Source organism: Lissotriton helveticus, chromosome 4_1 (assembly GCF_964261635.1).
Source record: "Lissotriton helveticus chromosome 4_1, aLisHel1.1, whole genome shotgun sequence".
In the NCBI taxonomy this organism is placed as follows: Eukaryota; Metazoa; Chordata; class Amphibia; order Caudata; family Salamandridae; genus Lissotriton; species Lissotriton helveticus.
The window spans coordinates 578,000,649-578,013,408 of record NC_136063.1 but is presented as its reverse complement, the minus strand read 5'-3'; the positions used below and the strand labels follow the sequence as shown (position 1 = coordinate 578,013,408).

Sequence of the window (12,760 nt, the reverse complement as noted above, 5' to 3'; positions counted from 1 at the left end):
GGCCCACACCATTTGTTTCCCTTCTCCTGATACCCAGTGAGCATAGCTTTCTGTTTGTACTTTTCCTTCATTAATCCTCTGCCTGACTCATGTAGTGCGCCCTCAACCTCCTGAGGCCAATCACATAGTCCACCATGTCTTTTTATGGAGGCTCCAAGGTTCTTTCCCACCCTTCTCTGACTAAAGTGAATAGACCCCGCTCCGGGTGTCAATACAGAAGCTCAAATGGACTAAACCCTACCCCCCTTCTGTTGAATCTCACAGTAGGCAAATAAGTGACATGGCAGAAGAAGATTATATTTCCTCTCACTGAGTGCCAATCATGCTCTTCAGTGTATATTTAAATTGCTCCTCCAAAACCAGTTGTTTGAAGGTGGTATGATGTGGAGAAATGGTATGCCATACCGGCTTCCTCCCACATCTCCCTCATGTAAGAGGAGGTGAAGTTGATTCCCCGTTCATTTATTACCATCAATGGAAATCCGACCCTAGAAAAGATCCTCAGGAAAGCTCTTGCTACCACCCGTGCAGTCATGCTCCTCAGAGTTGACGGGGTACCAGGTGGCATGACCCACCACACCAAGATATGCTTGTTGCCTGGCTATAAAAAAGGTTCAAATGGACCAATTAGGCATATTTCCACCTGCTCAAGTGCAACACCTACAAGTCGTAGAGGCACTAGCAGTGCCTTAGTCCTCCCTCCTGTCTTACCACACATCTACCAGGTGGGCCAGGTTCTACAGAACCTCTCTGTATTTCTGTGCATTCCTGGCCAATAGTATATAGGGTACAACCTCTCCTGGATTTTTCTAATCCTTAAGTGTCCTACTAAGGGCAATTTAGGGTCAGTGACAACAGGACTTTCCTGTGCACTAATGGAACCACTAGCTTCTTGCTAGTTCATGGCTCAGGATTTGTAGGCTCACAGTAAAGTGGGCTATCCTTTCAGTCAACATAGTGTTTTCTGATCACACCATTTCTGGCCTGTTCCTGGACTTCCTTCCACAATCCCAGCAGTGTAGGGCACACCTCCTGTGCCTTGCGGAAATCTTCCCAGATAAGCACCCCAACAACTAGCAAACCCTGCTGCTCTGGAAGTGACCTAGACTGGTCTGCTTCAGGAGCCTCATCCTCCTCTCTCTTTGGAGCTGAAGTGATGACTGCCAAAGCCATTGCCTTCCTGGAGTCTGCCCTTTTCTGCAAATTACCTTGTCCGAGTCCCTGCAAATCAGAAATGATCTCAGCCCCACTCTGAGACTGATGTGCAGCCTGTTCCCTGGTCAACAAAGCCGACTTTCCCAATACATAAAAGCTTCTGGTCCTGACACCAATTCAGGGGCAATCAAATAATTTCTCAAGAGATATTCAGCACCTTTCTTTTTCCCTTACCCCGACATCAATCATGGGTGCCTTGACATTGAGCTCAATCTCAATCCTGGCAAGTTGGCTTTCCATGCCCTCTCCATTGGCTACCAAACCTGTATCCTTGGTAGCAAGGAGTATCTCCTCAGGCATAAGGTACTTAATCTCAACCATAGTGTGGAAGGCTCCAGTATCCCCCTCGCATTGATACTAACTTCTTGTACCCATCCCATCATGTTAGCATTAATGTGCTTTAGAGCACCCAGGTCCCGCTATGAAATGTCCATAACTACTAGGTTGAGTGCAACACGGCTCGCTCTAATATCTTAACCTGTGTGTAACATTCTGGCTACCATAGGTGTTGCTGAGTCAGGAGTTTTCACTTGACAATTTTTCTTAAAGTGTCCCACCTGGTGCCACTTGAAACAAGTCACCACCTTGACCTTGGAAGATCTTCTTAGTCCTCCCTTTTTTTAATGTCTGTTGGACTTGGCCCTTTTGGCAGGTTCACCCCTAAAACCCTTTGCTTTTAAATGTGACTTGGAGTTGGTTGTTTTTGGCTTCTGTGCACTTTAACCCTGTGTCCCAGTGTAAAGTGCGTGCGCAGCCTGAGTGCGTCTGGTGAGATTGGCCTACCCTCCCATAGGAATGCATGGGGAATGCATGTGTCCATGGTAGTTCCTGATGTGTGGGGAGTGCAGGGGCGAGTTTGGTATGTGCGAACTCGTGAGATTAATTGCTGCGCGATGGTGTGCGCAGATTTAATGTGTCTAGTGAGGAAGTGCCACTTCTAGAAGTTGGCATGTCTGTGTAGTAAATGTGACTTGACTGTCTGGCTTGTGATTGGCTGGAGCTGGCTGATGTGCCTGGCTCCAGGAATCAGGATGGGTCTGCCCTGGTGGTGAATGGAGAGATCTGCATGTTGATGGCAGGGAGGAGTGCACCTGGGACCTGAATAGGGCTGGGCCTTCCTTACACAATGCGGGCTCCGCACCCTGTGGTGCGACTGATGTCCCTAGCCTGTCCTGTGAATGGGGAGAGGGGCTGAGCACAAAAAGTGCTCCAGAACCAGCTGCGTCTGGTTTCCCCCTACCCTGCACCCTCCAGACAAAGGAAATGCCTGTATAAGAAGGGGCTGTGACCCCATGTATGTTGTTCTCACTTGTTCCTGACCTGAGAGGGGGGCCTGCTGGTGCTGGGCACCAGGAGGAACCGCCACTGGGGACTGCCTCCCTGCTGGAGGGCCCTGTGAGCTGGCCCCTGGGCCCAGCCTTTGCCCCCCTGCATATTGAGAGACTTCCTTGGGACTACAGCGCTGGGGAGCGCTTTGCTTTGCCTTCCTGTGAGCGTTTTTTTCTGTCCCAGGAGGACTGTGGAGGGCCTGCAGCGCAGCTGCCCTGTGTGGCATTTCCTCACAATCGCTACTCAGAAGGCAGGTGCCCATCCTGCATCTTGGAGCCGTCCTAGCAGGTGCCTACCCCACCTTTTGCACTGATTTACGGCGTGGGTGCCCACCCCGCAGATCTGCAGTTTTTAGGTCACCCTAGCGGGTGCCCACCCCGCTCCTTTGCCGTATTTTTTGTATATCCCTAGCAGGTGCCCACCCCACCAAGGACCTTGTGCCCATTTTGAAACCCCCTAGCGGGTGCCCACCCCACCAGGGACGTTGTCATTTAGGCGGGTGCCTACCCCGCATTGCCCCCGTATTACGAAGGAAGTCCGCGGCCTGCCTTGTGAGTTTTGCTGTTCACCCTATGTGGGAAGGGTATGCCCAGACGTGGGTCCCGTGCTCACTAAGCCACTGGAGTCAAGCTATCCTGGCTGAAGACGGCTGATAGCCAGAAACCGGTCCTAGGATGCTTGATTCCGGTCCAGGGAAGACATGACTTGGCAGTTTGGGCTGGACTGTTCCCATGAGGCACAGGCCAAGTCTGATTTGCATATGGTCATGTCTGAACTGGGGTGGCCTGGTGAGCAAAATAACGATGGATTAAACCCAGATCTGTGACTGGGGGTGAATGTTTTGCCATTGTGTAACATTCCGTCCATCATTTTGTGTGTTTTGCTGTTCACCCTATGTGGGAAGGGTTTGCCCAGACGTGGGTCCCGTGCTCACTAAGCCACTGGAGTCAAGCTATCCTGGCTGAAGACGGCTGATAGCCAGAAACCGGTCCTAGGATGCTTGATTCCGGTCCAGGGAAGACATGACCTGGCAGTTCGGGCTGGACTGTTCCCATGAGGCACAGGGCCAAGACTGATTTGCATATGGTCATGTCTGAACTGGGGTGGCTTGGTGAGCAAAATAACGATGGATTAAACCCAGATCTGTGACTGGGGTGAATGTTTTGCCATTGTGCAACATTCCGTCCATCATCTTGTGTGTTTTGCTGTTCACCCTATGTGGGAAGGGTATGCCCAGACGTGGGTCCCGTGCTCACTAAGCCACTGGAGTCAAGCTATCCTGGCTGAAGACGGTTCATAGCCAGAAACCGGTCCTAGGATGCTTGATTCCGGTCCAGGGAAGACATGACTTGGCAGTTCGGGCTGGACTGTTCCCATGAGGCACAGGGCCAAAACTGATTTGCATAAGGTCATGTCTGAACTGGGGTGGCTTGGTGAGCAAAATAACGATGGATTAAACCCAGATCTGTGACTGGGGGTGAATGTTTTGCCATTGTGCAACATTCCGTCCATCATCTTGTATGTTTTGCTGTTCACCCTATGTGGGAAGGGTATGCCCAGACGTGGGTCCCGTGCTCACTAAGCCACTGGAGTCAAGCTATCCTGGCTGAAGACGGCTGATAGCCAGAAACCGGTCCTAGGATGCTTGATTCCGGTCCAGGGAAGACATGACCTGGCAGTTCGGGCTGGACTGTTCCCATGAGGCACAGGGCCAAGACTGATTTGCATATGGTCATGTCTGAAATGGGGTGGCTTGGTGAGCAAAATAACGATGGATTAAACCCAGATCTGTGACTGGGGTGAATGTTTTGCCATTGTGCAACATTCCGTCCATCATCTTGTGTGTTTTGCTGTTCACCCTATGTGGGAAGGGTATGCCCAGACGTGGGTCCCGTGCTCACTAAGGCACTGGAGTCAAGCTATCCTGGCTGAAGACGGTTCATAGCCAGAAACCGGTCCTAGGATGCTTGATTCCGGTCCAGGGAAGACATGACTTGGCAGTTCGGGCTGGACTGTTCCCATGAGGCACAGGGCCAAAACTGATTTGCATAAGGTCATGTCTGAACTGGGGTGGCTTGGTGAGCAAAATAACGATGGATTAAACCCAGATCTGTGACTGGGGGTGAATGTTTTGCCATTGTGCAACATTCCGTCCATCATCTTGTATGTTTTGCTGTTCACCCTATGTGGGAAGGGTATGCCCAGACGTGGGTCCCGTGCTCACTAAGCCACTGGAGTCAAGCTATCCTGGCTGAAGACGGCTGATAGCCATAAACCGGTCCTAGGATGCTTGATTCCGGTCCAGGGAAGACATGACTTGGCAGTTCGAGCTGGACTGTTCCCATGAGGCACAGGGCCAAGACTGATTTGCATATGGTCATGTCTGAACTGGGGTGGCTTGGTGAGCAAAATAACAATGGATTAAACCCAGATCTGTGACGGGGGGTGAATGTTTTGCCAATGTGCAACATTCCGTCCATCATCTTGTGTGTTTTGCTGTTCACCCTATGTGGGAAGGGTATGCCCAGACGTGGGTCCCGTGCTCACTAAGCCACTGGAGTCAAGCTATCCTGGCTGAAGACGGCTGATAGCCAGAAATCGGTCCGAGGGTGCTTGATTCCGGTCCAGGGAAGACATGACTTGGCATTTCGGGCTGGACTGTTCCCATGAGGCACAGGGCCAAGACTGATTTGCATATGGTCTTGTCTGAACTGGGGTGGCTTGGTGAGCAAAATAACGATGGATTAAACCCAGATCTGTGAGTGGGGGTGAATGTTTTGCCATTGTGCAACATTCCGTCCATCATCTTCTGTGTTTGGCTGGTTGTAGGCGGGGCCTCGGGGACGGAAGCGGAAGGGCCCGGCTGGGCGGTAGACAGTGCTGCATTGAGAGACCCAGGCGGGAGCCCACCCCGCACTGGGAAGTCCTGCCAGGGTCTGCGAGTCTCGCGGCCCCCAGAACCAAGGCCCGGTCACGAGGAGGGGGACCTGGTGAAGCAAGGGGCTCCCAGGCTGAGCGAGAGCCCTGAGTATAGCAGGACAGCAAGGAGAGGAGTCCCGACGCGCCCAGCCTCAGCCTGTGAGTACGGGCACCTCGGGGTGGGGGAAGCTCCGATCTAGTTGTAGGGCGGCCCCGGAAGGCAGCAGGCCTCTCCAACGAACACGGGGGAATTTCCTGGCGATTCAGAGCCCCGTGGCTCCAACCTGATTTGAGGGCATTTCTGTTTCAGAGCCCACATGGCTCCCACACTCACGGGGGCATTTCCTGGCGACTCAGAGCCCCGTGGCTCCAACGTGGTTTGGGGGCATATTTGTTTTAGAGCCCACCGGGCTCCCACGTGGTTTTCATGCAGGTGATTTATTTGAGAGCCACAGAAGAGGGCCAAGAGGCACGCGGGTGCCCAGATTCCTTTTCACAGCTGCCCAGCACTCAGTGGGCAGCTGCAACGTTTAGGTGGTGCCCTGCGCCCTGCGAATTACTGCATACGCAGCTGGTAACCCTGACTTTTGGACATAGGGCGTTGGTGCCTTTTGAGAGGCAAGTTGGCCTGGGGACAGTATTAGGTGCTTAGGGCACATGGTTATGCCTCATGAGATTTTTGCGCAAGGTGATTACCTACTATGTTTGTGATTATAATTGCCTAATGTGATTTATGCGTGATGTGCAATGCCTTTATGCCTGTGATACCTCTAACTGTGTTTTATGCTTAGGAGGTTGTTTTGCCTAGAAGATTTTATACTAGTGAGTTTATGTTTCCCTGCGTGATCTATGCCTAAGGTGATTAGGGTTGCATGGTGTGTACCTACCTTGTTTCCAGTGGTTACTGGTTGTGTTCTACCATTGTTTTTTTTGTGCTACAATTATCCTATGTTCTAGAGGTGCTATTTCTACTAAGTGCTGATTCTGACAGTGGCCCACGTGGCCCTGTCCTGGTGTAAATAATCCCCTGTAAATACTGACCAGTGCCAGTTGGCACAGTGTAATTGTGTGATTATGATCTAATGTGTTTATGGTAATACAAAGGCTATTTTTTTTATATATAACCTTGTGTGGAGTTACTTTTTGTGGTGTGCCTAGTGTGTTGCTGCTGTGAGTGTTTTGGCAAAAGCTTTACACATTGCCTCCGGGATAAGCCTTACTGCTCGTGTCACGTTGCCAAGGGGGTGAGCAGGGGTTATCTTGGCGTGTAACTCCCTTGCCCTAACTAGAGTGGCGGTTTCTGCCAGGCTTTGGCGCAAGTCTTAGCCAACCAGAAATCCCATTTCTAACACTGGAAGTCAAGCGGAAGGGATCTGGACTTGTGTTTGCGCAATCCCACAGTGACAACTGGTTACACTACAAATTCTGCATTTAGATAATCACGTCTTTGGGGATTATTGTTTTTGAGTTTTATTGTTCCTCCTAAGAGTGTCATTTTTAGATTGTGTACTCTTGCTTCAGACAGTTAGGTCCCCTGTGTTGCACGTATCTCTGAGCATCCTGCCAAGATGGAGTCTGCTTTCAATTTCTGTGGTCTGTTTAGATACAGTGTGTATGACTTGGTCTGAACTGGATGTAGAGTTACGTATCCCAGTTGGAGTTGTCATTGTTACCATCCTACATTTCTCTCTCTCAAGGGCTATCCTTTCTCTTTCCAGCAAGCTTTTCTTTCCCATCTGTTTCTCCTCCTACTCTCTGTTTGTCCTCCCTTTCTCTCTGTTTGTCCTCCCTCTCTTGCAATTTCTCTTTCCGGGCCCAATCCTCTCTCTCATGCCTCGTCTCCTCTTATTCCTGATGAGTTTGTCTTAGCTTCTCCCTCTCCAACTCTCTGGCTTTCTCTTCTTCCTCAGCCTTAGGTTTCTGAAATACCAACTGTAAGCTCAGAGACTCTATTAGTCTCAATCCACCTAAGGGATTTACTCCTGGAATTGGTGACAGTGATATCCTAGAAATTCGAGGTAGTGTACTCAAATAAGGTATTCTATAAACTAAGGGTGGTGAAACTCTGTCAAATGCATTAAGGGACATACTAAACATGTGTCTGGGATAGATCTGTGCAAAGGGGATCCTAGAGCCTGAGTCCACATCACTCTTTTCTTGGGTTCCTACCATGGTTCCCTTCCCAGAGTCAACTATAGCTTTATCCCTTTCATCCAGTATCTCAAGCTGGTCCCTAATGAAATTAACAAGGCGCCCTCTGCCCCTACTCCTGGGAATCCTTCCCCCTAAGTCCCTACATAAATTCTTTAGTTGGGCACTCAGTGCAGGTCCATTACCATGCAGAGGACTATTCTGTCCACCAATGGGGAACTAGATTTGTTTAACCTATGGGCCATAAACTACTCCTTAATTAACTTGCACCAGATTACAGAAGGATAATTAGAGAGCATTTAGCGAGACTGGCTGACAAGTTACAGTCTTTCCAGTATCTTATAGAATATTTTCAAGGAAAAAGGAAAGTATGTGTTGATCTAATGTCTAGATTACCAATTGAGGGTGGTGATTGTGAGTGTGATTAGAAAAAGAGGGAAGTAGTTTTTGTTCTGTTTTTTTAATGCATAGGTAGACACTTTAAATATAATAAGTCCAGGAGAATGAAAGAATTAATTTTCAAAGGATAAAGTAGTTAATTGTATGCTGAAATTATTACGTGAGTGGTCTCACAAGATTCTACTTGGGTAGAGCTCTTCAGAATATTTAGGCAGAGAAAAGATTGGCTAATAAACTCTATCAGCATGGTGCTTATCCAGCCGCACAGTTGTCATATCTGCCCTATCCATGATTCTGACTATCTCCCACCTAGAGTAGACCTTCAGGGATGTTAAACCAAGATTACAACAAAGTGCAATGTATAGGAATTCATGTCAGTCCTCCTGTTGTTTTTTATATACCCCCCTGATCTGCTAACATTTCTAAAAAGCATGAGGTTGTCCTTTAATCTCAGCCACTGATAATTACTCTGGACCGCATTCTAGTCCATCATTATATTGCACACCATGCCACCTAAGTATGGATCCAGCCATATCTAAATCAATCTTGACCCTGCTCCAAAAGGAACAACCCACCCCAATCTGGTTTGCAAAATAACAGCAATTAGAATGCAGCTGCGTGTAATTACTAGTGGCTACGATTAATTCAAGCATTTCATCCATCATTGTTTTGTATGCTTTCATGCAAATTTCTGATATTAGGCAAAATATATCATTATAAATGAGTAGTAAGAGTTATTGAGAGAGTGTGAGGTAAGGAACAGTTTGTTGTAAATGTGAATAAGTTGAAGCATCACAAAGATGTTGTAAGTTAAATATATAGTCAATGAATGATATTCAACTTAAGACTCTTTTAAAACTTACCGCACCATTTCACTCTCCAGTTCCGGTTGGCATCCACTCCATAACAATGAAACCTAGAATGCTTGGACCTCGTTTTCCTCCAAAAGCGATCCTAATAAAAAACAAGCAATCGCTGAAAATCATTTAAAACTACCTGATTAAAAAAATTACACAACTGCAAATATGATATTTTGAGAACCTAGAACATATGTAAATTGACGTCAAATTGAGGAAAATAAGCCCAACAACTTTGTTATGGCATTGCATATTTTGTAATACTTAAAGATTACGATGATCCAGGTGTATTTAAACAGGGTACTGAGCCCCTAGTAACAAGACTTCTTTCATTGTGAGTCATTCTTTTTCAACAGCAGAGTAATTAATCTTGCAGGTAGACAAAGAGCACTTGATGTTCAACAGAATCCTCTTCCTGTTTCTAAAGGGCAGCACCCATAGCCCTGCCGAAGGCATTGGTCTCTACAATGAATGGTTGACAATGATCGTGATGGTGAAAAATCAGAATGGACACAAAAGCTTTCTTCAAACCCATAAAAGTCTCATTGATTATAGCTGTGGGTGGCGAAAAAGAAATTACCACCTGCGCCTGGATACCATCCACAGGTGACTAGCAGCACTTTATGAATCCTGTTTGATTGAGTGATTGATTGATTTTTTTTCGCAAACCCACTGTGGATAACAGAATTCTTCACGCTGACCATCTCAAGTGGAGTAATTCCCTTTTGTGAACTAATGGGAGCCAAAAAAAATTCAGCAGGAAGGATCGGTTTAAAAAGAACAAGGAAAGATACTGCAGACATTCAAAAGAAAGAGGCTACCCTAGTTGGGAGTTGGAAAAGACCAACAATAGGGTATAGCTTAAGAACAGAAAACATATATTATTTGATCAGAATATGGTAAGAGAAAGGGACAAGGAGAATGATATGAGGTTTATCACCACCTACAAAAAAGAATCCCAGGCGGTAACTTAAATACTGGGAAAGAATTGGGATTTATTATTATGTGATTCCATATTGGAGAACTTGATAGTGGAAAAACCCAAGAACACTTAACTAGAGAGGCAAATCTCTGAGGGAATATCTCATACATAGTGAGTATAGAAAAAGATCCTCCCCTAGTATAGCAGGTTTAAAGGACTTTTGCCCATATAAAGGTTGTAAAACATGCAAAAACAGCTGTGTTATTAAACAGTAAACAGTACCCAACATCGTATGGAAGGGGGAGCAAACCCATCACACAATTCCACATTCGTAATTCGAACAACATGCACTATGTCCTTATGAGCCTTTGTGACAATCATTATATGGGTAGCACCATTCAGCCTCCCAAAAAAAAGGTGTCTTTGAACACATGAGGGCAATAGATAATGATCAATACCACCCAGTCGCAAGACTTTTCAATGAATTCTACTTTGATGACAGTAATCTTCTCAGGTTCTATGTAATTGAGCAGTTAAAAGTGAACCATAGAGGTGGCAACAGAGCACTCTTATTGAGGAGAAGGGAAACAAGACATGCAATGGATTTGGAGACCAAAGCTCCCGCAGGTCTCCACATAGAGGAGGAATTAAAAGTACATTCAGGAGATTAAGTATACAATGACTGTTTCTTTGTAGAACAGCTAGCATGTTTTTAACTGGTTTTAAAACTTTGCTTTTCTATTTTTGCACACAGGAGGTGAGGAAGGGACTCTCCTTCTTTGAAGTGAGAAGCGGTGGATCAGTTTTGTGACATTCCCTAACCTTTTCTTCGAGATCCACAGATGAATTGTGCCGTGACACAGGTAAGATTCTTTGGGTATTGAGATGTGTAGGGTAAATGGAATTGTTGAGAAGATGTGGGCGCACAAAAAATGTAGGGTGTGATATTGTGTTTGATATTATGTCTGTTTTTGGAAATTATGAAATGTGGACGTAGATACCCAATATCGATCTGGGAAGAGGCAGTATGTATGATTCATGTTTTATGATACATCCTGACTGCTATTTGGGCCACTTGGGCATCATTTGATATGATGTTTGTTTTTCAAATACTAGGACATGTGAGGAGATGTCCTTGCTCTATCAATGCTTAGGAACTTTGCATGATTCAAATTCTTTTGTACCGCTAGACTATTATATGGCCCAATTGAGGGCAAGTTTGAGGGCCGTTCGTCTCTTCACACACAAACTTTTATTATTTTAGCAACTTATTAATGAATAATGAACTATGTTTGAGTAACCATGTATTTTAGAGTCCGGACACTGTACAATTAATTGAGCACTGGAGTATTATGTAAGGTGGATTTACCTAGTGACACAGACCTATGATGAACCCCCCTGTTACACATCGATCTACACTATTTGTTTTCTTTTACGCACTATGAGGCAATAGTGTTCTTATATCCTCCAGGTACAATAGAAGCTCTTAGAGTCATTCAGCCTGCACATTTCTCTGTATTTTTTACTTTGTAAAGTACTGGATGTGGATGCTCCCATGATTTCAAAGAAATGACATGATAAAAAATGACGCACATAGCTATGAGCAGTATGTTAGTTCAATCAATCAATCAATCAATCAATCAATCAAAACGCTTGTAAAGTGCGCTACATACCTGTGAGGGTCTCAAGGCATTGGGGGAGTGGGAGGGATCTGCTACTGATCGAAGAGCCAGGTCTTAAGGAGTCTTCTGAAGGCCAGTAGGTCTTGGGTCTGCCGTAGGTTGGTGGAGAGGGTGTCCCAGGTCTTGGCGGTGAAGTGGGAGAAGGATCTGCCACCGGCGGTCGTTCTTCGGAAGCGGGGGACTGTGGCGAAGGCGAGGCCGGTGGAGCAGTGCTGGCGGGTGGGGGTGTAGAAGTTGAGTCGTCTGTTGAGGTATGCTGGGCTGGTGTTGTGGAGAGCTCTGTGTGCGTGGATGAGGAGCTTAAAGGTTATCCTCTTGTTGATGGGGAGCCAGTGCAGGTCTCTCAGGTGGGGTGAGATGTGGCTATGGCTGGGGATTTCGAGGATCAGACGTGCCGAGGCGTTCTGGATGCTTTGCAGTCGTCTCAGGAGCTTGGCCGAAGTTCCTGCGTAGAGGGCGTTTCTGTAGTCCAGCCTGCTGGTGACCCGGGCCTGTGTGACTGTTCTTCTTGTTTCGGTGGGGATCCACTTGAAGATCCGGCGGAGCATTCGTAGGGTGTTGAAGCAGGATGAGGAGACAGCGTTGACCTGCTTAGTCATGGAGAGGGTGGATTCGAGGATAACCCCCAGGTTGCGTGCGTGGTCGGTGGGTGTCGGGGCTGTTCCTAGAGTTGTCGACCACCAGGAGTCGTCCCAAGCTGAAGGGGTGGAGCCGAGGATTAGGATCTCCGGTTGTCCGAGTTCAGCTTCAGTCGGCTGCTCCTCATCCATTCGGCGATGGCCTTCATTCCTTCATGGAGGTTGGTTTTGGCGGTGTGAGGGTCTTTGGTGAGGGAGAGGATCAGCTGGGTGTCGTCCGCGAAGGAGATGATTTTGAGGTTGTGCTGTCGGGCGACATGGGCGAGGGGTGCCATGTAGATGTTGAACAGCATCGGGCTGAGGGAAGAGCCCTGGGGTACGCCGCAGATGATCTCTGTTGCTTCGGAGCGGAAGGGGGAGGCGGACGCTCTGAGTTCTGCCAGAGACGAAGGATGGGGTCCAGTCCAGGCCTTCTCTTGGATCCTGGCATTGTGTAGGCGTGTTTGTAGTGTGCGGTGGCAGACCGTGACGAAGGCGGCTGACAGGTCCAGGAGGATGAGGGCTGCTGTTTCTCTGTTGTCGAGCAGGGTCCTGATGTCATCTGTGGCGGCAATGAGGGTGCTTTCGGTGCTGTGGTTGCTGCAGAACCCGGACTGGGACAGGTTCAGGATGCTGTTTTCCTCGAGGTAGCGGGTCAGTTGTTTGTTG

The 12,760-nt window shown here is 47.6% G+C and overlaps 1 protein-coding gene across 2 annotated transcripts in view; it reads right to left on the bottom strand.

The window, feature by feature from the left end:
- Positions 1 to 12,760, bottom strand: part of CPA6 (carboxypeptidase A6) — a 919,575-nt gene that overhangs the window by 99,378 nt on the left and 807,437 nt on the right. For both annotated transcript variants that reach the window (XM_078687189.1, XM_078687190.1), the window contains exon 8: positions 8,877 to 8,967. In XM_078687189.1, the coding sequence (XP_078543315.1) occupies positions 8,877 to 8,967 (91 nt within the window). The remainder of the gene's footprint in view (positions 1 to 8,876; positions 8,968 to 12,760) is intronic.